Source organism: Melospiza georgiana, chromosome 8, assembly GCF_028018845.1.
Source record: "Melospiza georgiana isolate bMelGeo1 chromosome 8, bMelGeo1.pri, whole genome shotgun sequence".
Lineage (NCBI taxonomy): Eukaryota > Metazoa > Chordata > Aves > Passeriformes > Passerellidae > Melospiza > Melospiza georgiana.
In genome coordinates this window covers 8,235,329-8,259,173 of record NC_080437.1, presented here as the reverse complement: position 1 = coordinate 8,259,173, position 23,845 = coordinate 8,235,329, and the positions used below count along the sequence as shown (strand labels likewise).

At 36.3% G+C, this 23,845-nt stretch overlaps 1 protein-coding gene across 1 annotated transcript in view; it reads left to right on the top strand.

The window, feature by feature from the left end:
- CABCOCO1 (ciliary associated calcium binding coiled-coil 1) overlaps nucleotides 1–23,845 on the top strand; it is a 50,873-nt gene that overhangs the window by 10,259 nt on the left and 16,769 nt on the right. Inside the window, exons 4-5 of the mRNA XM_058029478.1 lie at nucleotides 2,707–2,851; nucleotides 6,976–7,048. Coding sequence (XP_057885461.1) covers nucleotides 2,707–2,851; nucleotides 6,976–7,048 — 218 coding nt within the window. The remainder of the gene's footprint in view (nucleotides 1–2,706; nucleotides 2,852–6,975; nucleotides 7,049–23,845) is intronic.

The window sequence follows — 23,845 nt, the reverse complement described above, 5'->3', positions numbered from 1 at the left end:
TCCAGCTTTCTCAGTGACTGACTCACTGTAGCCTTGGGCACATTTCTCTGCTGTTTGAGATATTCAGTACATCCTGTAGCGTTATAGCAGGTGAATTACATTTTTTTTATCCTCAGAGGTCAACTCTCAGTTTCCTGTATGGCAAAAGCTGCACTTCTGGCACAGAATCTATGTTAACTAAGGACTGGTGAGGGAAGTAAACTGGTATTGCTGCTGAAGATGAAAATGACAAAGGACTGTAGCTCCTGTGGCTATGAGGAAATTCGCCACAAAGCATGAAGCTTGGTCTAGTGGGAATGAAATAGCCAGAAAAAAATGGTAGCACTGTCCTCTAAAACCTTCTTTGTCAGAGATTCTAATGCTTGTTTAACATTCACTTTGAAGGTGATTATGTTCAGAAAAGTCCATCCCAGAGGAAGAGTGAAAGGATTCAGCAGTTTCATTCAAAAGAGAAGGCAAATATTTTAAAATCAAGCTCATAACATTTATTACACTTGTTCACTGTAATTTAGTTCAAGGGCCTTTCTGACTTGGAATTTTGACAGAATATGTACGTGCTTTATGATCACTGGAATTCCAGTTGTCCTTCCTGTCTCCAATGAGAAAGTATCTTAACATATGCTAACTATGTTACAATAACAATGGAGCAGAATGGGAACCCATCAGAAATCAGCTTTATGAGACCATGTAATACATGTGTACACAACAGGCTGGTAGCACAACCATTATTAAAACTGACTGACCTTTTTCAGGAATGTCATCTTAGTTACAGTAAGCTTTGCCAAACTTTTAACTCTTTAAGCTTAAGAAATTTTCCATGGCCCTGTCTGCGTTTGGTGAATTTTTATATATAAAATTGCAAGTGAAACAGTTCAGTGGGCTTGCAGACAGAGACTGTGGGGAAAAAAAAAAAAACCAACAAAAAAACCCCCTATTTTGTGTCTTTTTTTTTTTTTTTTTTTTTTGAGAGGTCAAATGCCCCGGTGCTTTGAAGTAAAGATAAAGATTTGGCAAGCAAACATTGTGAATTTGCTTTTTGCTGTCCTGTGAAAATCCATTAAGATTTGGCTAAGATATACATGGTTTTTAGAGAAAGAAAATGTAGTTTTTAAATGCTTGCAGGAAACTTCTTATATTTGCTTCACAGCCCAGGGCTGAGATGAATTTTCTTGTAATTACCAAACATTTCAACTGAAAGCAAAATTCTAATGTCTTTTATATTGATGACTTTCTTTTTCTTTCCCTGCACTGGACCCAGTTAGCCTGGAGAATTTAACTGACTTGGCATAATAGCAAGAGTAGCATTGAGCAGAAAGAATGGATTTAGAGAGGGAGGGTAATGGAAATGCATTTAAGGCAGGTAAAGCAGCAAGGAAAACTGGAGGCCTTGCTTGATAGGGAGTCAGAATGAGTTACATGATTTGATTCTCTTCTATCCATTGAGGGTAAAGTACTCCTTACCTCACACAAGTGCTGCATGAGTCTTCCTGAGACAGGTGGCTGGGACTAAAAATCAGATGTGCAGAAGAAAGAAAATTTGGATGAGTTGGCAGCAGACTCAGGGCCTGGGTGATCTGTTATGTGCCTTCACTTCCCTACAAAGGGTATTTCTGGTTCTGTTGCTTTTCCTCATTTCCTGTGGCTTCTGTTTCCTTTGCATTCTCTGTGTTTCTTTCTTGTCCCTTCCCATACGGTTATTTATATTGTGCTGCCTCTCTTACTGAAAAGTGAGGTAGAATTTTCAAGCCTTTGATTACTGTACCACTAAAGGGCAAAACTATAAAAGTAAAGAAATCTTCTAAGTATTTTAATTTGTTTTCTGTACAAAAACCCAAGGAGTGTATCAGTAGAGACATAAAACAATGAGGAAAATAAATCTATTTCACCACTGGCGGATATTTCCCCATTTTTTCTGTAGATTTTTTAGACATAAAAGAAAAAAATAAATTGTATTTGAAGCTTTTTTATTTTTAACTTTCCATGGTACTAGTGATGGCAGACACTGTGTGCAAATCATAAAGATGAATACTTTCTTTTTATGGGTTCAGCAAGCACTGATACATTTCAGATTGTCCTCTTTGTAAGGACAGTTATCAAACAGAATTTAAATTCTAATTCCAACCTGTTGTGGCATTTGTTTTTGATTTCCAGGGTAAAAATGTAAAGTAATTATCTGGTTTGGAAGGATGCAAAAATGTCTCCAAGTTTGATGATGCATGCAGGGTCTTATGCATATTCATGTTTAATCTATTATGACTGTAAACACTTTAAAATATTCTTTGCCCTTTTTAATATCTGTTCCTGTATTAATGGCTTATATTGCAAGGGGCATGGTCTGAAGAATAATCTTTTACAATTCATAAAAAGTAGTCTATTTTAAAGAAAAATATACCCTGCCTCTCAAATTTGCATGTTATTCTGCCTGTGGTTCTCTCAGCACAGGTAAGAGGTGAAGCTGTAGTATCTTGAACAGCCATTATTGTGATCCTTCCATTGTGAAGGCAGAGTGGTGGTTTTGTAGTGAAATTTTAATGGACACTTTAGTGATGAGAATAATGGCAATAGAAGCATTTGACTGCTGTTGGCTTTTAAGTGGTAGGTCATAACTAAAACTTCAAGAAGTCTTATAATTAAAATGGACCAAAAACTCCCATCCCACCTTGTCGTGTTTATACATGGTTTTTGTTCTTTGGGATTACTTTGCAGTCAGACGTATGACCTTGGGAGACAATGTAAAAGAACTTGAAAAAGCAGTGACTGGAATAAGAGAAACTGAGTCAGAAGAAGGAGGTGACGTGAATTTATTCAGCGTTGACCAAGGCAAAGCAATCATTGATTTCTTGTTTTCCAGGTATTTATTTCTACAGAATCTGTTTTTATTTCATTAATCTAATACAGTGAGAAAATGACTGATAAAATAACAGCAATAATAAGAACAACAACATGAACAATTTTAAAATTATTATTATATTTACACTACTTCTACTACTAGTATTTTGCTCTTATTTTACTGGATATCTTCCTACTGTGCCAACATACTGCAAACACCAAACTGTAAATAATAAAAAAGAAAAATATGCAAGGAGCAGTAAAGATCTGGCCTCAGATGTGAAAGTCCAAAAAATAAATTTGGACTGGAAGTTTATAAAAATATAAGATTATGCTGAAAATATTCCTTTAGGGTTTTGTTTGATGTGCTAAAAGAAAACAAAGTGATGCATGGGCAATAATCTTGTTTTGCTTTTAAGAGCTACTTTTAGATTCCATCTGAATAAAATTGTAGATCTTATTTATCTTATTTAGATCTTATCTTGATTCTGTTACTCTAAGTATTTGTATAGCCTTGACAGTTATTGTGGACTGAAGTGATTTAAAGTTTTGTACTTACAGAATTGAGGTTCTGGTCATATAGGAGTCATAAAAATGTTGCATTTCAAAATCAGCAAAAGTCCAGTATGTACGTGAAAGGGTTTTGTGGCAGGTCTCAGCTTTTAAACAGAGACACAGAAAGAGATGCAAACAGCTGTACATTCGTTATTTATTTGAGAAAAAGACTGAGTCTGCCAGCACCAGTAATGCCCCTGTATAATGTTGTGACTGTGTAGCCATGTGTACACCCCATTTCACTGCACTGCTGGGGTTCAGGCAGTGCTGCACTGACATACCCCTGTTGGCAGCACATGATGGACGCAATGGTTCTCAAGCTGTTCAACCATTCGTCAGCGTCAGGGGCAAGGAGATGGAAGATGGATAAGTTACTACTGTAGAATATGCTCATCCACTGTACTGCAGCTGTAGCCCTTCAGCCCATTTTCTGACCCAAGTGGGGATGGAGGGATTTGTGGCAGATGGGCATAAAAATTGAGTAAGTCATGGCTGATCCATATCTAGATTTGCTGGGAATTTTCTGACTTTTCTGTAGGAAAAATGTAACACATCAAGGTGGGAGTTTTTAGGGTATTTTCCTGAATGCAGAAAAGTATTTTCTCTTGAGGGAAGGCAAAATACTAGGGTAGCCATTAGCCTTCCAGTTTAGAGTACTTGGATTTAAAAGGGGATTTAAACCCATTTCAGGCAATTTCTCTTACAATCGGGCTATAAAATATGTCTCTTTCTCCTACTCTCTGATTTTTTTTCTTTTGTTTCTTTCTCATGGAAAATATAAAACACTTAAGATTCTTCTCATAAAAAATGGGAACATCTCTTTAAATCTCAAATTTCTGTAGTCAGGCAAAATAATATCCTGCCAAGTACTAACCCTAAACTAAAAGGAAACTTGGCATTTAAGATGTCTCAACTCCTCTTACTTCTGCCTTCCTGTCTGTCTTTTGTGTATTTATATGGAACAAATGTTCTTTCCAAATAGCACATCTATAAGTCTTGTGTAAATTATCCATTGAGAGCTATCTTGTCCATGAAGTAATTCCTTCACAGTCGGAAGAATTTCATCCAAGAGATTAGGTGCTCCATCCTACTTTGAACCAAAGTATTAGCTGGGCAGAAACACAATCAAGCTGCAAAACTTTTGCAGCAGAATGGTATTTTGGCCACCAGATATGGGTTCTATGTCCAAACTGCTTAATTTATTACAAATGGGTGCTGTGGCAATGCCATGGATGTACACACATACAGTAAAATGTATCATAAGTGTCCAGTTTATGCCATCCATTATTTCAGTTACTGGATTTTTTTCTAAATAAGAATGGAATTTGCACACTTAAATGGGTGTATTTTAAACTTTATTAACTCAGAAATAGTTTGAGTTTTATTACAATTCAAATTAATGTATTAGTTCAATACATTTTTTTTTCTTGTTTAATTTTAAATGATAAGCCTGTAGATTTTTTTCTACTCAAGATAGTGTGACATGTTGTAGTTCAGATCACATTTTTACAGATGAGCGGTAAACCCATGGGATTTATAATGGAAACAGGGACAAATGCTTAACCACATTGGCACAAACTGTACAGCAACTATAATGACACCTTCAGGTTTGGTGGAAGGTGACAGTTATCATCTTTTTATCTTGTCTCCTTGGGCAAACACACATCAACGTAGCTCCTGACATTTTCTTTTCAGGAAGCAGTGGAGCTGGGGAAATATGTCATTGTTAATCACCTTCAGATTCTCATATGACATCATAAGAGGGCTATTATTAACAATATTACTTACACAAGTAAAATTATTTCTGGGTAATTGCTAGAAACACTGGTATGGAATTTTTAAATTGTTCACAGCAAATTGAAACAAAAAGGGGCATTTTGTATAATGTCTGATAGAAGAAAGAAAATTACACTGTTTTTCTAAATAAATGCTGATGTCTGATTTATGTAATTTGATTTCAAGACCATTAAATAGAGAAATTTTTTCCTTCATACAGGATTAGGGGTGCCAGGTTGAATAGAGATATTTTTAAAAATAAAGACATAAAATTCAGAAATGCCAGAAATAATTACTTATACATTTGGGTATATATTTTAAATTATATGTACCTGTCGCATAGTCCATGAACAATATCATAACACATTTGGAGGGGAGGGGAAAGAAAAGATCTGACTTTTAGGTGCTGCAAAACTGGCTTATTTCAAAAACACTAGGATAAGAGAACAAGTTTGAAATACTAATTTCTGCCAATCCAATTGGAAGGATATATGTCTTATTCCCTGTGTGTCTATGATGTTCATAAAATATTTTTTGTCTTTTTTCAAATAATCCCTGTTAGAATTTTACCAAATTATAGGTGTGTATGAAAGGGGACACATATTTACATAAATCAGTGTGAGTCATTTCCAGGTTAAGTCCTGAACTCTCTTTAAACATAATTTCTGTGTTTCCACTGAAACATGTCAGGAATTCTTTGGTGAAGTGCTGCAATAAAAATGTACTTAAATGAAATTGCAAATACTGTAAGAACTTAATTGCCTGTGTGCTTTGGGTTTGGGGGAAGGCAGCCTCTAGCTGATGGCAGCCAGACTTCTTATGTGGGCCTTGCCAGTACCGAGCCAAAGGTATTGCTGACCCAACTGATGGGGGTCCCAAGAAAAGAACCTGGGTTCTGTCCCTAGGCAGAAAGCACAGGAACCAGTTACAGAGGTTCCCTGCAAATATTGCTGTACCTTTCATGGATACAGCAGGCAGGACAGCAATAAAGTCCTGGAATCATTCTTCAGCCTGGACTTGGTATGAAATCACAGAGCAACATTTTAAATCATATGTCAAAATGATGTGACAGAAGCCAGGAGTTCTGTATCATGATTGTAAGAGAAGAACTAATTGTAACAGACTATGACAAACAAAACTTTTGGTTAAACAAATGCTGTATCTTTGATCATTAGAAAAGGAAACAAAATTATTTGAAACATGTGAAATGGAAAGGCATACATGTTTAAGGAAGGAATATTTTAGTCCATTGACAAAGTCTATTTAAAGTTACTTTTGTTGTAGTACACCAAACTGCTGTGTGTTAATCCATTTTTTTAGTTTTTCTTTGAGGAAATAATACACTGATTTTGCAAAGTGACCTTGAGAGAATAAATACTTCTATTCTTTATTGTTTTGGTGTTCCAAGACCAAACTTTCTCCCTGTACTGGCAGCCCATCCCAGAATCTGAAAGCCGATTTGGCTTTGTTTCCTTCTTGTCTGCTATTGCTGATAATAAAGGCATAAGTATCCTGGTGATAAGTGTTTCAGGAATTACTTTTTTCAGAGGAGAACTTTGTCTTCTCGGAGTTCAATTTCATAAGGACTAAGTGGATGTATTTTTAAGTAACATGCTGTATTTTCTACAGCCATCTGATAATAAATCCTGCAAACTGAATATGCTGCTTGTTGTTTTTGAAATTAAACAACTGTTTCTTTTTAAAAGTTGGACTGTTACCATGCTGGAGGGTACCTCTTGGTTTAAGAAAACTTGTAATATTGTTACCTTTCCAAAAACTCACAGCTCTGATAGTCTACGTTATGTTGTTTTTCAGCTTATTCCAATACTATAAAGCATATGAATACCTCTTCCACGTTCGTAGAGAAGATCTTGTGCTAAGTAATGAGGTGAGTCATTTATATAGATGGAACTCATTATGCAGAGTTCCTTAACGAGTGCACCATGGCATATGTTTTATATTGCTCAAAGCAACTTCATGTCAACATCCCTGCATTACTAACGTAAAACGGCTGATTAAAGAGCGCAAGTTAAGATGTTTTGATCCTCATATTCAAAATTAATTTGGGATCTCAAAAAAGTGTAAATGCATTGCTTGGTTAAGTCATTAGTTGTGTTAAATCAGGAACACTTTTGTGTAGGTATTTGTAAGTTGATGCATGTAATTTGAATTAGCAACGTGAGTCTGACTCTGCTTTAAAATCAGCAATCAAAATCAGAAAATGCTCTGTGCCACGCTAGTCTGACCACAGCCCTCATAGACATGTGTGCATGTACAGAGTTCTGTACATGCTTCTGTAGCCACCAAGAGTTAATTATACTGACTAGAAAGAAAGAAACAAGCTAGAAACTGAGCATTTTGAAATAATTCAGTTAACAATAGTGAGTTGGCGTCACAATGAGCTTTGTGATGTGTTCTAACTTACATGTGAAAAACTACATAAGAATGTGTTGATGCAAAACATGGCCTTTAATCAAATGGACAGGTTCAATTAATCAAATAAACCTTCCTTTAGCTTTTTGAGGATATTTGTTATTAAAAAATATTTCCATTTTAAATTTTTATTAGGAACCAACTGATGGCCCAGAGGGGCACAGTAGTGTATTATTTTTGATGGTACTTATATTTTAGCTTATCAGTACACAATGAAGTTAAAATTAGCGCACTGGAAAAATTCCTTTACACTTTCAGCTGGTATTTTGACTCTGGTGATGTGAGATAATTGCTTTCCATGTTGCTTTTAAGTAGCCATATTATAAAATTACTTTTCTTGACATGGATACAAATATTTGGAAAATATTCTTGTCATTTGCAAGGTGGGTTAAAATTCCAACTGTGATGAAATTGGTGACAAAACTGTCAATACAAAGGTGGAGCAGAACTTCAGCATTACTATGTTAGGGTGGGGGTTTTGTGTTAGGTAATCAGATCAATGGGTGATTAGCCCTTCTTAATTGGTAAAATCGATTTTAATGGGGCTTTGATTAAGTACTTCTTGTGTAAACTTGAATCATGAATCTTAGAGGGTTTCAGACTAGCTTTAAGGAAATGTGTTTGGGTTTTCTGAAGTCTCCTTTCTGGGTGGGTGAGATCATCATGTGCAGTCCCACCCACAGGATAGACTCTGGGCAGACTCTGGGGGAGCACCACCTCTGCTGAGGGTACCAGCACCTCTGGGCAATGGTAGGAGTGGATTTCAGGGAATGACTTCAGTGATGATCCATCCAAGCAACAAGTGCTGTCTGCAGCTACAACTGTCACAAAACCCTGCATGACAGTCTTTAACTGTAACTCCTTTATGGCCTTCTCTTACCTATGGTGCCACTTCACTTCAATCCATCTGTTTTGTATTCTGAGCTACATGGCAGAGAGCTTTTAATTTGTCCAACTACACTCCAACACCCAAGAAAATCAATACTTATATTCTGTTAGAGTTCATTTTGATAGGGTGATGCATTGTTCTTCAATAAGTAAAAGTTTAAGGTATTGAAGCTGCACATACAAATTTATGGCATTATTTGCACTTGCTTTATGTGTTAAAATGTGAGGAGAGGTGAACTCAGCATAGACCTCAAGTTCTTTTGCTGTAACTTTGTTTTATTTAGTAATTCTTATACATAAAAGAGATCATTACTTCTATTTTGCAGTCCCTTTGATGAACAGTTTTTTGGGCTGCCGTGGTTTGGTGTGTGTGGCTGTGGCAGGGACACACCTGGGGTCACTTGCTCTGCAGTGCATCTGCTCAGGGAATGGGAGATCAACTGGGAAATCCATGTGCTGAAAGTTTGGCTGCTGTCCTGTTATGTAGGCCAGTGTCTTACTACAATAAAAATGCCCTTGCAGACACACGACAGCCCAAAGCTGGATCTGATCTTGACTCTAAGCTGAGTGCAACTAACGTCTAAGAAGTTTTCCTTTAGCTCCAGCAATAAAAGCCTGTTCTCTTGGAACAGGACACTCTAAATTGTAATGGCCAGATTTGCCCAAATAACAAGAAGCGCAGTGTTCCAAGAGCTTAATTACAGCATTATCTCCTTTTGCAAATGAACACTTTGAGACGAGTCAGTGAAATTACTTGTTTCAACAGAATTGATTTGCTTCCACTGAAATGGCTTTAGCTCAGCGAGTATGTGCACCGAAAAAATTACCTACGGAATAAAAGCCCAGCACCCTCAGGAGAAGATCTGCTGCTTTAAAAGAGATACAGCTACAACAAATAAAAGCTGTACTCAGTGTTGTAATGGATATCCTTTTAGGGAAACCACAGTGTGTGTTTTCCAAAGAAATCTTATAGCGATGGGTTGTAAAGTCATTGGAATTTTTTTTTCTCTAGCACAGGCAATTATACAGTGTTCTCAATCAAGTTTCCTTTTTGATCTTTCACTGCAGTTATTTTCAAATGACCCTGTCATTTCCTGTGTAGAATAAAATCAGACAAGAAAAGGGAAATGACTCAAAACTCAGATTATGCATACAATATCTGTGGTCATGCCACTTAACAAAATGTAAGTTATTTAAATGTAGCACATAATTAGTGGAGCTTCACAGTCTGATTAATATTCTGCATTTGATGCAGCTAGCATAATAAAGCCACCTCTGTAAAACACAGACAGTGTTCAAGTCTTAAAAAAAGATTAAAAATGCCAGGCTAATTTAATTTTTTTTTTTTTTTTTTTTTTTTTTTTTTTTTTTTGCATGGGCTAAAGCCTTTAAACCTCAAACTGCCTAAGGTGATCATATTGCCTAGGAAAAAAAAGGTTAAAACAGAAAGACATGAATGCTTGATTAGATGATAAAACACACATCACACTTCTAACCTACTTTGACAGTATTTAAAATTTAAAACTTGCCTTTCTAGCCATCAAATCCCTTACTTCTCCTTCATTCCAAATCTACAAAGACCTATATATTATGTATGCATGAATACCTGTTAGAAAACATGACGGTACAAGGAATTGCTGAGAAGTGTTAAGATTGCCAAGTAAATTCATTGCTTTTTTTTCCTGTTACTATTATGAGCAGTTCCCCCCATTTAGAATGATTACAGAAGAAGCTCTGCTTTAGCTGTTCTGTGGCTGTGATCCAAAATAAAATGCAAGCAGTGCTACCATACCAGAGTTCTTCAGGAATATTGCTGTTAAAGATACCGTTTTTTTTCCCTTCTGCCTGTTCTGGACATTTTGCTCTCTAGCTGTGATTTAGTACACCTATATTGGCCTGCAATTTCAAGGAAAGCAAAAGCAGTACAGACTAAATATTGATGTTCAGGGAGTCAATGGAGCAATTCTTATTAACACGTCAGATCTTAGAACAAAGGTTTAAATTGTTAATACATGAATTGTGTAGAAGTTAATTCTTCTCTATTTCTACATTTAGTTAATATATTTTGCTTTGATAGGATATTACACAATATCTGGCAATTTTTTTTCTCTCATTTACAAATTGTACCTTATACTGCAGTTCATGGTTTTTGCTCCTCTCTGTTTTGTATTTTTGGATGGTATAAGGCTAAGGTCTTTTGGGATTATGTCTGCTTTGAAACATTTCCTAATAAAAATAATGTGGTTGATAAATCTAGTTTTATTCCTAGTTGCTTTAGCCAGCCTGATGGAGTAATCTGCTATTTTATGGCCCAGATGACTAGCTAAGTTTGACTTCTTGAAATAGTAGTGTACAATGTAATTTTCTTTAGAGATGTCATAGCGGGTCAGGTTGCAATAAAAATATCAAAGATTAAATTTAATGACAGTGCAGATTCAGTATTGTAGCAGTTACTAGATATCATCCTCTGTACTTAGAGTTCCAAACTGGTTTCTATTAATGCTTTTGTTCTATGTACTCCCTACTTTCTGAAGCATTAAGCATTTGGGCTGTGTCTGGTCCTTATCCAGTTATGGGTTGGGGTTGTTTTTAAGTTAGAACAAAATCCCTTCTTTGTTTGAGTTTAAGGAGATGGATAGGAAGAATATGCTTTTTGAAAGCTAATAAAGCTTTGTGTTCTTCTGATGGCAAAAGCCCTACAATCTGGGACTTGACTTTGATACGTAATCCTCATTAGGTGTTGCATATTTAGATTGGTTAATCAATCATTGTTTAAATGAATTTGATCCATGACTTCTTGAGAACTGCATTTTAGAGATGTATGAAACCAGAATATTTCCATAAGCATATCAGTTCACACTACACAAATTCATTCCCCAGCTAATGGAGTGCTTTTCAAAGCCTGGAGGTTTCAGATATTTTTAGTGCCTAAAAACCAGTGAGTTGATGTTTTGTAGCTTTGTTTTCTAAATATCACCATGGCAAAGACATCAAGAAGAACATAGGACTGGAAGGGATGTCTTCAATTGTTAACTCTCATGCTGCTTTCTCTTAGGGAAACATTCATAATCCTCTTCAGAAGCCTGTCAAACTCCAGTTTAAAAAGTTAACTTTTTTTTTCTTTGCTCTTCAGTTAGGAAGTGCCCTGATGCCTGGTTTCTGTTATTGTTATAAAACCTCAATTTCTGGTCAGGGTGTATTCATGACAAGCTTATGTGCATTTGTCCTTGTGACAATTTGTGCTGGTATTGACCTTTAGCTCTCGTTCCATCCCCTGTGTTTATTTTTCTAGTGCATAAAGAGACAGCAATCTTATTGTCAGCCTTCATTCAGCTAGACTAGAAAAGCCAGCCTTCTCTAATCTTTGCTTTAAAGGTAGACTTTGATACACATGTGCTTACATCCATACCAGCTTCTTGTCATCCTGTTGGCCTTCTTCTATAATTGTTCCTCTTTAAATCAGTTTTGTTAGAACATAAGTGACCAAACTGACATAATATTGTTGCTGAGATAAAAGCAAGGCCTTGTAAAATATCAATAGTGCTTTCTTTTCCTCTGCTGGGAATAGCCTACATGATAGGTCCTAGAAGCGTTTTATACCTGTATCGTGTGCCTATCTCATTGTACATCTGCTATTCTAGTTCTCCTTTGTTATTGTATTTTCTAGCTGAGATACTCCCAGTGCACTATGGGCTTGAAAAAAAAAGATGTCCCCACAATGTCACCTCCCAATTTGTCATTGAATACAAGAGTGAATAGACTTCAAGGGCGCTCAGTCCCATCTGTGTGGTATTCCTGTCTGCTCATAAATTGATCATGTCTCTCACATTGCTTTTGTCTAGAAAATTATTTATTTAATTTACTATGAAATTAGTCTGGCATCGTGTATCTTTGATAAATTGATGTTGTGTTACATTCTATTTCTCTTTAATTTCCATGCTCTTATTTAGTTTTTCCTTCAAACATGTTCCTCAAGCCTTTGCTGCTATGAAGATCAAAACTACAGCTCCAGGAGTAGGTTCATTATTTTCTGATTGTAGATGTTTAAAACTGGTACTCAGTCTTTTGATGTCTGAAGGAAAATTTTTGATGTCCATTACAGAAGTGTGCCATACCCAAGTCCAGATTACTGAAGTAAGCAGCTGGAGAGCCAGTGGGTTTTTGACAAAATTCACAGATACCCAGCTCTTTGATCTTGAGGCTTGCTATGGCTGAACTGGAGGTCTTGAAGGATTTGTGATTAGTCTGAATGAAAAGTGGAGTCTGTTGGAATTTTATGCAGTGCTACTTCAAATATTTAAGCGTCTGTTGTCTAGTAGAAACAGCCTTTGTTTTCCAAAGCTTCTATTGGTATACTCATTTGTCAGTAGGGGAGCTACACTGATGCTTAGCAATTAATTTCCATGTATGTCACATGCTGATGATCTTCTAATGAACTTTTAACATTCCCGAGTTTTGGTAGCTGAACTGCTCTGCCCTAAGAGCTGATGAGAGCTCCAGAGAGCTGGTGGAACTCATAAGCCAGTGCTGAGTACTTTTACAAGGCTTTAGAGAGTGATTAACAAAACGTTTTTTAAATTATTTTCTTAGGAAACATCAAATACAAAACAAGCCTGCTTCTTAACTCAGTAACATGCGTGAAGTCACGAAAGAAAAGAATTCAGGCAGGACAAGTGCCAAATAACTGACATGGGCTGTGCCTTCAGTGTGCTGAGCACCATGGTTCTGACCCAGCCAGTCTTAAAAAATTGGGAGCTTTAATTTCAATGGACCTATTCACATACACAGAATTAAACTGAGAAGTGACTGAGGTCACATTGCTCAGCACCCTGGAGGATGAAAAACTAAATATATTAGAGGAAAAAAATAGAGGCTCACGATCAATTTACTTCAGTTGTACAACTGACAAAGCATCACATTTTTTGACTGTATGATGTTAGAGAGAGAGGGGGAAAAAAACTTCAATTCTTGGCAGGAAAACAATTCTGGAACTATGCAGGAATTAATATATACACAGATGTGCTCTATGAGTTTTTAATTATTTATTTAGAAAGTTGCTTGATTTCCATATGTATGGAATCGTGTGTGTGTGTATGTGTTTGAATGTATGTAAGCATACATAGTTGGGATAAGAGCAGTAATGACTTGTTTATTTGCTGGAATGCAGGTCAGCTAGGAATTGTAGGCTTTGATTGGAAGGATAGTCAGTGCATTAATGACAGCCTGTTTCTGCTATTCATCAGAATGTTCTATGACCCAAATGATGAAGCGCTCTATCAGAAGATTACAGCACATTTAAAAATGGTTATCAATCAAGATGTAAATTTTAATAGAAGACATTGAGAGTGGCAGAAATGTATTGACTTGGAGACGTTTTTAAGTGGTTAAGCAAAGTAGCTGAGGACAGACTATTAGGATATGAATTTTGTTTTACTTTTCTAGTATTCCAGAATACCTCAATCTGTTGATGCCCTTTGCAAATTCTAATTGTTTAACTTGACCAGCATGAAAAAAGTACTTGGAGCTGAGCAAAGATCGGTAATTTAGTTTCATAGGAGAATCTGAGAATTTTGCAGTTTATTTAATTCCAGTTTAAAACAAAAAAATAAACACTTAAGAGGATTGCTATTCTTACATGTCTGTGTTTAAACTCCCTGACACAAAAGCAGTGCTTTTGAAGGTGATTTCAGAGCCCCAGCTCCATCATGGTGCCATACAGCATAGTTGGCTCTGCTGGAGCAAGACCCACACAGTCTAGGGGTCCTCAGCTTGCTTGGGGAGACAGCAATCTAGAAAACAGGATTCTTTATCAGCCAGTGTGGAAAACATTGGAAGGGCTTTGTACATATGCTGGTGAGAGCCAGGTAGGTCACTGCTGGCACATTGGCAGAAAGGTATTCACGCAATAACTCAACTTTAGGAAGTTCAAAGAACGTAACTTGAAAGGAATCTGCTGAAAAAAAGTAGAGACACATTTTATTTTGAGCCCAATGCATTATGTCTGCTGCAGTACAGTGCTATTTTCAGTGTCAAACTCTTCCATGTAAAGTAGCAGGCATCAAGGAGTTATTCAAGAATGTGCCACATTTTGTTTATATTTGGTGGTTCAAATTTAGCTGCCCTTTTTAAAGTTGTTTGCCAGAAGGTACCATTTTGGTGCCTGTACAGTTTGACTTACTGGAGACTGGTTTTCCAGAGCAGTTGCCCTGTTTCCAAGATTTCCTGCATAATATTTGGTAATTGACTGACAGAGATCCATGACCTTAAAGTACAATTAACAACTGTTTTGTACCCCTTACCTTTATCTGCAGCTTTTCATCATCTTGAAAATCAAATTGCATTCATAAAAGTATTGGTGGAATGGGCAAGTGATGTAATATTTCATGGGAATGTATCCCCACGGGTGAATATTTAAGTATCAAATTCAGACATCTTGTGACCTTATGTTATGAATAACATGTTGACCTTATTCATATAAATAAATAGCATGACATTTCTTTACCATGATGATTTATAATCAATATACATTTTAATAAATTTTCATCCATTTAGTTGATGTTATGAGGACAAATGTAATCCAAGTCTAAATAACAGACAAGTTTTACAATCCTTTAAAGTTCCTTTTTAAAATGCACCAGAAAGTTTGTGTCTTCTAATTCCACCTTGAATTTTACAACTTGTCATAAGATACAACATAAAGTATTTTTACTGAATATTGAATCTGATGTATTTGAATATTAATTCATAAAACATTATTTTGATTTCCTATAAATATGCTAAGCTCAGCAAAATGTAGTGTTACTCATTAGAAAGCTAAGTTTTATAGGATGTCTGGTTGGTATTTGAGGTAACTTATATTGCTACTTAGGTTTACATTTAATAAACCTTAGCTAAGAAAATTGTTTAAATTTCAAAGGAAAGATAATAAATAAAATGAGGGCATCTAATATTAATGTGAACTGTGCCTTTATTTTGGTAAAGCATTCAGAGCTAAATAGTGGTGGTCTGTTAACAATCTAGGGCTATTTGGCAAGTCTCTAAACTTACTCAATAATCAAAACATAAAAGGACAATGGAAACTTTTCACAATAAAAGAAAAAGGAGTTGAGTACAGAAACCAAACAAATTATTCTCTGCTTTTTCTTGCTAAGGATATGAACTTTATAGGAAGGGCAGCAAGCTCTGTGTTAGGGTTGCCTTTTCCTGCCTTTGTTATAAATTACATCTGTCTGTGAAGAATCCTCTCCAGTTACTTCGTGGTTCATGGCTACGGGGGAGGTGAGCATGTCTATCTGGAATGGGGCAGAGAGAGACAGATTGTGGGGGAGCCTTTTCATTTTAATGGTTTGTTTTTCACTGAGGAAATGGCAATTCTAAGCATTAATTTGCCTTGCTTACTAAATATACAGATGGATAAAATTCCTTAGGATCCAGCTGTGTAAATAGAATATTAACAAAACAACTGTTTTCTTCAGCATTTTTATTATTTGTTCTCTGAAGCTTGCTAGACTTTTGGAAGACTTCAGCACAGTTTAGGTTAAGTGTAATCATTCAAAATGTTTTTATTAGTGCTTAAATGAGGAAAACATTTGGCAAAGGGATGGAGTTTATCCAAAGCATAATGTTTGATCCTTTCACGAGAGTCTGAATACAATACTGCAACAATATTGTAAGGCACCAGAAATATGGGAATAAGCTGCCAAATGGTACTGGAAGGAGAGCCTGTACATACCCAATATGTTGGGTGTAGTGTGGTCTCCATGCCCTCCTTCCCCTGCACTGGTGAGCAAAGAGATCAGGGTGAGGTAGCCCAGATGTGGCAGTGCAGGGCTCTGGCCCCTTTCTCTCCTGTCTGCACAGTTTCCTCCACCATTGGATCCCAAGGCTGCAGTCACTTGCAGGCTGCTAGCGACAGAGCAAGGTGGAAATTCTGTCCTTCCAATCCCTTCTTCAGTGTGGGCTGATGGCCACCTCCCACCAGCTCCAGTCCACTGAGCCTCACTCTCTCCTCTTCTGATTTGGGAAATGGGCTCCCATCTGCCTCTTCCATCAGCCTTAACTAACCTTGTGCTGCCTGAGTCTCCCACAAGTCCACTGTGTTTGTGTGGAAGCTGAGACTCCATTATGTGTTTTGAGCACTCAGAAAACATCAGATAGGCTTGAAATCACAACAGCTGGAGCCTTTTGGTGTTCTTCACAGTTAAGATTATTATCTAAAATATTTTTTGGTTTGGATTTCCATGTGTGCTGTTGAAAATTTGGTAGTGAACTCATCCTGAATTTCTTCTTGGCCAACTTAAGGCAAAGAGGAGAAATACTTAATTGTTTATACTTACTGTTTGCTCTTTCCTACTTGTTAGAGTGGGCAGACTGTTTGGCTGACATTAAGGTGCTTATATGGTGAGTGCTCAGCTTTTTTTTTTTTTTTTTTTGTAGGCTAACTTCATCCTCATATTTTGTCCTCTGACAGCAAAGCCTATGTTAGAGCCCATGTAGGTTCTGCAGGGTTACATTGCAGATGGTGTTGTGTCCAGGATAATTCCTAAACAAACACAGATGTTTTTGGCTGAAATACCTCAACATTCTGCTTTCCATTTTTATGACAAGTGGTCCTTTTGACTTCTTGCTTGGTTCTACAAGAATCCCACAATATCGTAAATACACATTGCAGAAAATATTGTTACTACTCCCACAGAACAGGTCATTCTGCATGAATTACATTCTGATACACATATGACTATTTTCTTAGTGTTAGAATTCCTGTGCTTGATGTGTTGATTCTGTTCTATTCAAATAATACGAGGGAAGGAAAAATATCTCCTGTGCACTTGCACTGTCATTTATTTTGACTGTGCATATCAAATTTGGCCTGGGAACAAAATCTAAGGAAATGACATAGATTTTAAGTGATAAAGATGAATGTTGCATGCTTCATTTATAGGAAGGCCATCCAAATATGGTCTCGGAGTTGTGAGAACATCCTGTGCTTGATATGTCTTGAATTTTGCATTGATCAAGGCTGTGGACAAGTTTCAGGCATTAACAGGCTGGAATTCAGGTCTATTTCTAGATTTACTGGATGTTGTTGTGTTGTGAAAAGATTGCAATACATTGCAACCAATGCATATAGTACTCTTATATAATAAAAGGAAAGAGTGCTAAGGATGTTCCTTAGAGATTATTCTACTTTGAATATCTACTTTACATTCACTCAGCGTTTTTCTTAGCATTCATTTTGTATTCATGGTGCCCATTTATCATTTTTGTCTCTATCTGTTATACATTTAGGATCTTAATGATTTTCTTTTGTTCTAAGAAAGATGTGCCAGCTTTTTGTATTCAATGGGAATTAAGATATAGTTGAATACTTACTTTTGGAGAAATGTTAAATTACCTGTAATGGTCAGATTTCCAATGAACTAGTGTTACTCTCATAATAAACTATTGTCAGTTTTTAGTGTTACTGTTGTCCTGGCAGGTCTAGATTAAAAGAAAGTGAGGACTAGAGCCTAGGTAGCTGACTTTGGGGTGGGGAGGGGGGTAGGAGGGGATGGTTGGTTTTTTGTGTGGCATTTTTTACTCTTTTTTTTTTTTTTTTAATAATCCTACCATTGGTTCACTGTGGTGCCCTGCAGTGGAATTTCTAAAAATGTCATTATGTTTCTGTCAATTTTGAGAATGACCCCTTGATTCTATCAATACTGCATGCCTAGAACTGTGCACTGAACCATTAATTTCTGTTTAATAATCATGTTTTGTTTGAGAAATCAAGAAATTGTCAAGGTGGAAATAAGGAGCCAAATGTTACTTATTTTACCATGACACAGATTTTATCTTTTGTCCTTCCTCCTTGCTTGCAAATAGAGCTCTCTGAATTACTGAATATGAAATTAATATCCTTTTCTTTGCAACCCTAACATGGCCAAACACAATAGGAGTAGTTAAAGACAGGATTTCAGTCTTATCTCTGTGTTTCTGAACTACTGCTGGTTTGTCTTCAGTTCCTACTCTTGTTATTCATACTGGTTTTATTGCAGTATATTTAATTATCTCTCTGTTCTGATCAATCCTCAGTTAAATGGGTAAATAATAAAAGAAAGAGAGTACATAATCAAATTACCAGCAGTAATTGGTCAGTCCAAGCATTACTGGAACTTTATAGTGGGTGGAAAGAACAGGGCTTTGGTATCAGAGTCAAAAAGGCCAAGCCTTTAAAACTGACAACATAAATACATTGCTACATTGGCACATCTTTGTGAATTTAAATTACAAATTATTGTGCATAATCAGAATCAGAGCAACTGGAAAATCATACAGCATGGATAGACTTTATTAATTTTGGATACAAATGAAAGACATTGGACAAGCTTAGAAATCTGACAGGCTAGGAGAATCTTAATATTTGACAAATGTAAGATAAAATGAGACTTTGTCTCCTGGATTGCTGGGGTTTTTCTTTCTTTCCTAGTAGTGGAAACATTACAAAAAATAATAAGCAGCAAACCATATGCATTAGAAAAAAATGTAGAAGTCTGTGGTAAGGAAGGTTATTTGGGAAATGGGAAAGTTTAAAGGTTATACATTAAATGATCAACAGGGCATTGTGTGTTACACAGGGGACTGAGTTGCTCTAGGAATTGGGAATTAAGCCCTAAAGTTTTTCAGAGCTTGATTGTCATTTTAATACATTTAGGATTTTGCAGACCATAACATGAGTTGGTTTTGTTTCATTTTGTAGTGAACCAATACAATTAAGAAGACAAATCTGCTTTCTTCCTTAACATTTATCTGTTTACATACTAGCAATTTTAGTAGCAAAATAAATTGCTTAATCAGATAGGTACCAATAGCTCTAACCTATACAGACATACAGAATTTGATTTTTTAAATTTTCATTTTCTCCTTCTACCAAATCAATTGGAGAAGAATGGACAAAGAGTAATGAAAAGGTAGCATGACTTAACAAACTAAACCCTGCTCTATGGAATTCAGTTACATAAAAGGTCATTTTTATAGATTTGTGCTATTTAGAGGATTCTGCCTGTTACATCTGATAAGATCAGTATGGTGGGGAAAAATTAAATCTGCTCATGAAAAGTACACTGAACTTGACCAATGCTACAATAAATAGTTGTGTTTCAGCAGGGTGTTGCAGCTTCATGTTTACCTGGCTTTCAGGTTGACTCTGTCAACTACTTCCCAGTTAAGATCCAATTTACTCAGGCTGCATAAAATCTTTGATGTGACATTAATGTGCTCTTGAACTCTGTCTTCAGGGAACAGTAATTTCTATTCATCAAAAATATCTTGAATTTGAAAATTAAAGAATTTGGGATGGTGACTTAGACAAATTTTTCATGCGATATTGCATGAGAAGGCTTGCAAGGTCTGTCCTTCTGTTACTATTACCTTATTGCTGTAAGGTCTGTCCTTCTGTTACTGTTGTCGAGTATAACATTTTGAGTGAGCTGCTAAGATTTACCATTCAGTTCATGTTTCCTCAATACACTGTGTCCTAAGTAATTTCAGGGGAACTGCTAGGATTGTATGGAAAATAAACAGTATATTACCATGGCGTGTAATGTGCAAAATTTGGCCTCAAACTGAAAACTGTTACATTACAAACACTCTCCCTAATGCAAACATCCCGTATTTACAGCTGTAGAAAATACTACTACAACTTTGTGATGTGTGGTTGTATGTGTGTATGTGTAAGTAGAGTAGAAAGTGCTGTATTGGTTCATCTTGTGGGTCATTCCCAAATAAGACTTCATTTGAAAACATTTAACTAATTGTGCTTTGTGTTTTCTGTAGTGAATTAAGGAGCCTAGTTAGTGTTCAGCATTAAGAGGAGGTTGCTGCAGTATATCTGCAATACAACGGGAATTATATTTGTTAATGTACTTTGGGAACATTTAAATTCTAATCACGCAGACGAAAGGAAATTTCAAGTGATGGCAAGTAAATTTAAATTACACAACAGTAAAGACTTTCATACCTTTGAAAATATTTCAGCACTGGCTTTTTTTTTTCACTTGCTTTGATTATCCATGATCACAGCAGCAGAATTCTATTGCTGTTGCCATAATTTCTGAAGCATAACTGTGCTAACATGAAATATGTATATATAGGTACATTTGCCAACTTGTTTTAATTTTGTCGTTGGCTTTCCACCTCATATGTTGGGAGGGGCTGCTGATCAGTGTGGTGGTTGAAGGAGAAGGCAGAATTGTTGTAGGAGAGAATGAAGATAAGCAGGCAACATTTGCAGAAAAAGTAAGCACTTTTTCTGTGGTTTCAGGGTCAAGAAAATAAGATTTCCATCCCATAAAATCTGTCTCTGTGACCTCTGGGAGCCCTCTGTGGCCATGCAGGTGTGAGTGTGGCTCACAAGCACTGTGTAAGGCAGGAATTTTATGCCACATAAAATTGTCAGCTTTGCCCTTGTTGAGCAGTCCTCTGGATCAGGTCTCACACGCTGTGTACGTCCAGTTATCTAATGGATATAGCTTGGCTTATCCTGCAAGCCGGATCTTGGCTAAGGTAGGAAAATGCAATACAAGATATGTAGTGACTGTGGAAGGGGAGGACAATTCTTTCCAAGGAAGCATTTTCCTACCCTTCTCAAGCTCAATGTCCTCCTACCATGAGTCTTTTCACCTCTTCAGCAACACCTGCTTATTGTAAAAAAAGAGAGGAAAAAACTAAGCACCACTGTGACCAAAAATAGAATTCTCCCTTTTTTTTTTTTTAATTTCTGTGTTTAACCTCTGCTTTTTGAATCATATGCGCAGCAAGAAAAAGGGGGTGTGCTCTAGCAACTTGTCAGCTATGAAGTAGTGCAATTTTTTAGGTAGAATCATGCTATCAGTTGGAAGTAAACAATAGGTCTGCATATATTTAATTATTTACTAAATTTTGAGTTATGTTATTCGTTTAATTATGTTAATCAGGCAGGCTCCAACATTGCAAGCCTTAGGGCTTGAAGTGCAATTTCAATGCTTTGTATTAAATTTGCTGAACTTTGGAAAAAGATGAAATGGCTCAGTATTAAACATTTGCTTGATTTAAATTTTACTAACCCATGCACTTTATAACTCATATTCTTTCAGTTCAATGTACAGCCCCAGCAGAATGACCATAATAGTAAGTGTTCCTTTTGCACACAGGATTTGCTTATAAACTTGATGAATAAAGGCCTGGCTGTTGAGGGAATGGTAAAGATCTATTGTGCCTTGCACTTCAAGGTCATTGGTTCAAGCACACATCATTAAAGGCAGAAACTTAACATCTGACTGGTGCTTCATAACATACATTAAATGAGTTAGTGGTGTCAGTGGAGACAAAGAAAGGAAACAACCAGTTCAATTACAAGAGAAAGGGGTAGGACTAATGCACACTTCCAAATATTTGGAGGAATTGGGAGATGCTCAATGTCTTCCCCTGCATGCAGTCCGAAGGGTTTAGTCTTTTTCAGTCTGGAAAGGTTGTAGCCATCCTCCTGCTTGATCTCATTCAATGGCATGAGCTTAATGAGTTGAGCTGGATGAATACTTAGGTGGAAAAGGATCCAAGGAAAATGCAGGTAGAGGATGGTTTGGTGATGAAGTAATAGTGAACCAGTTTGGTGCTGCACAATGGGCTCTTTGAAGGGAACTGCCACACTGATATTCTGGCCACTGGTCATTACCTCAGGCAAATAAATCACAGGCAGAGAACAGTTGGGCATGGTGTCCTCATGACTGCCTTCAAGTGAGTAATTACAGCCTGCCAATGGTAGTTCCCCAGAAAAGTTAATGGCATGAGGTGCCCTCTCTTTTGGTCAGTTGTGCAGAGTGATTGTTGCTTAAGGCTCTTTTAGAGAACTAGTTGCTTTTCAGTGATGTGATTCCTTTATGTGAGATTTTTATGAATGTTAGGTGTGTTTAGAGGAAGGAGTTTGTGGAACATGGCAGTGATTTTTTTATTAGCCATTTAATATTTAGTTGTCAAAAGGAAGTAAATCACTTCTGTCTGCTCTAAAAAGTGCATTCTTTTTTCCTGCAGCTTTTTCCCTTCCTTTGGTCTTGTTGTTGTTATTGTTTGCTTTGAAATCTGGGTTGACACTGGACCCAGGATGTCTTTACTTAATGTATACATAGGACTTAGTGAAAGAAATTATTTCATCCATTATAAAAGAGCCCTGTGACATTTCCTCTGTGGTACCTTTATTCAGGAACAGACCAAAGGGGGAGGGGGTATCAAATAAAAACTTCACCTAAGTAGTTCCTTTATTAATAAGCGCCCATTAGAACATTTTGTGAGTAAGAAAGAAAATAAGGTGAGAAAAACTAGAGAAGGAGAAACTCAACCTCCCAGACAAATGAACTTCCAGAAAAAAAATAGGGGCATATGCAACCCTGGCTTGGTTTGGTTTGTTTCTTTTGCCCTTTAGCCCTTGTTACTTGTATAACATAAAGTTCTTATACCTTTGGAAGATGTTTTAGTCACAGGTTTTTTATAGTTTTAATATGAGTATACATTGAAAATACTTAGTAATATTTTGGATTTAATGTTTTAGATTTCTTTTTATTCTCAACACTTCACTGAAGCAGAAAGCACTTTTGGAAGAGGTCTTACGCATCTGAGCCCCCGAATTAGTCTAATGTCACAGTTGTTCATTGAGAGATGGTTTCACTTAATTGTAATGGGGAAAAGTCAGTGGAAGATTTTGCAATTGAATTTTATGAATGAAATCTTGGTTTACGTTTAAATAAGTATGCAGTGCTCAATGAAATGATCTCTGGAACTTTTGTGAATATTTTATTCAATAACCTTAGCCCATGTTTGTGGTGTTTGTTTTTTTTTAAATGAGGATAGTGAAGTTCCAACTGTCTTTTTTTAAATTTAAAATTTCAAAAGCTTCTCTATAAAAAATATACTTCAACCTCTAGGTATTCAAGTACTGCAAGAGTATTATTTATTTTCATAAAGGATTCTATCTAATTCCACATAATAACTTTTTCTAAAGTAGACTGGGGGGGAACATGCATAGAATATGTCAATTCTTTCCTGAAAGAAAACACCTTGTTTATTTTGCCTCCAAACTCGAATAGGAAACTTTTTTGACATAAAAAGCAATTAGGTTTTAAACTTCTTGTCATGTCTGTTAGAAAATCACACAACTTCTAAGCAATTAAAAAAAATAAATCTTCAATCTCAAGTTATGGCAACCTGTGATATTTAGTTGGAGGATTTTTAGGATTAAAAAAAAAAAAAAACAACAGAACTTTTATATTTCAAAATATTAGTGCATCAGCTTTATTGGAAAAAGCTGCAATTGTTCAAATGATCTCAGTAAAACAATTTGGACTACGGTTCCCGG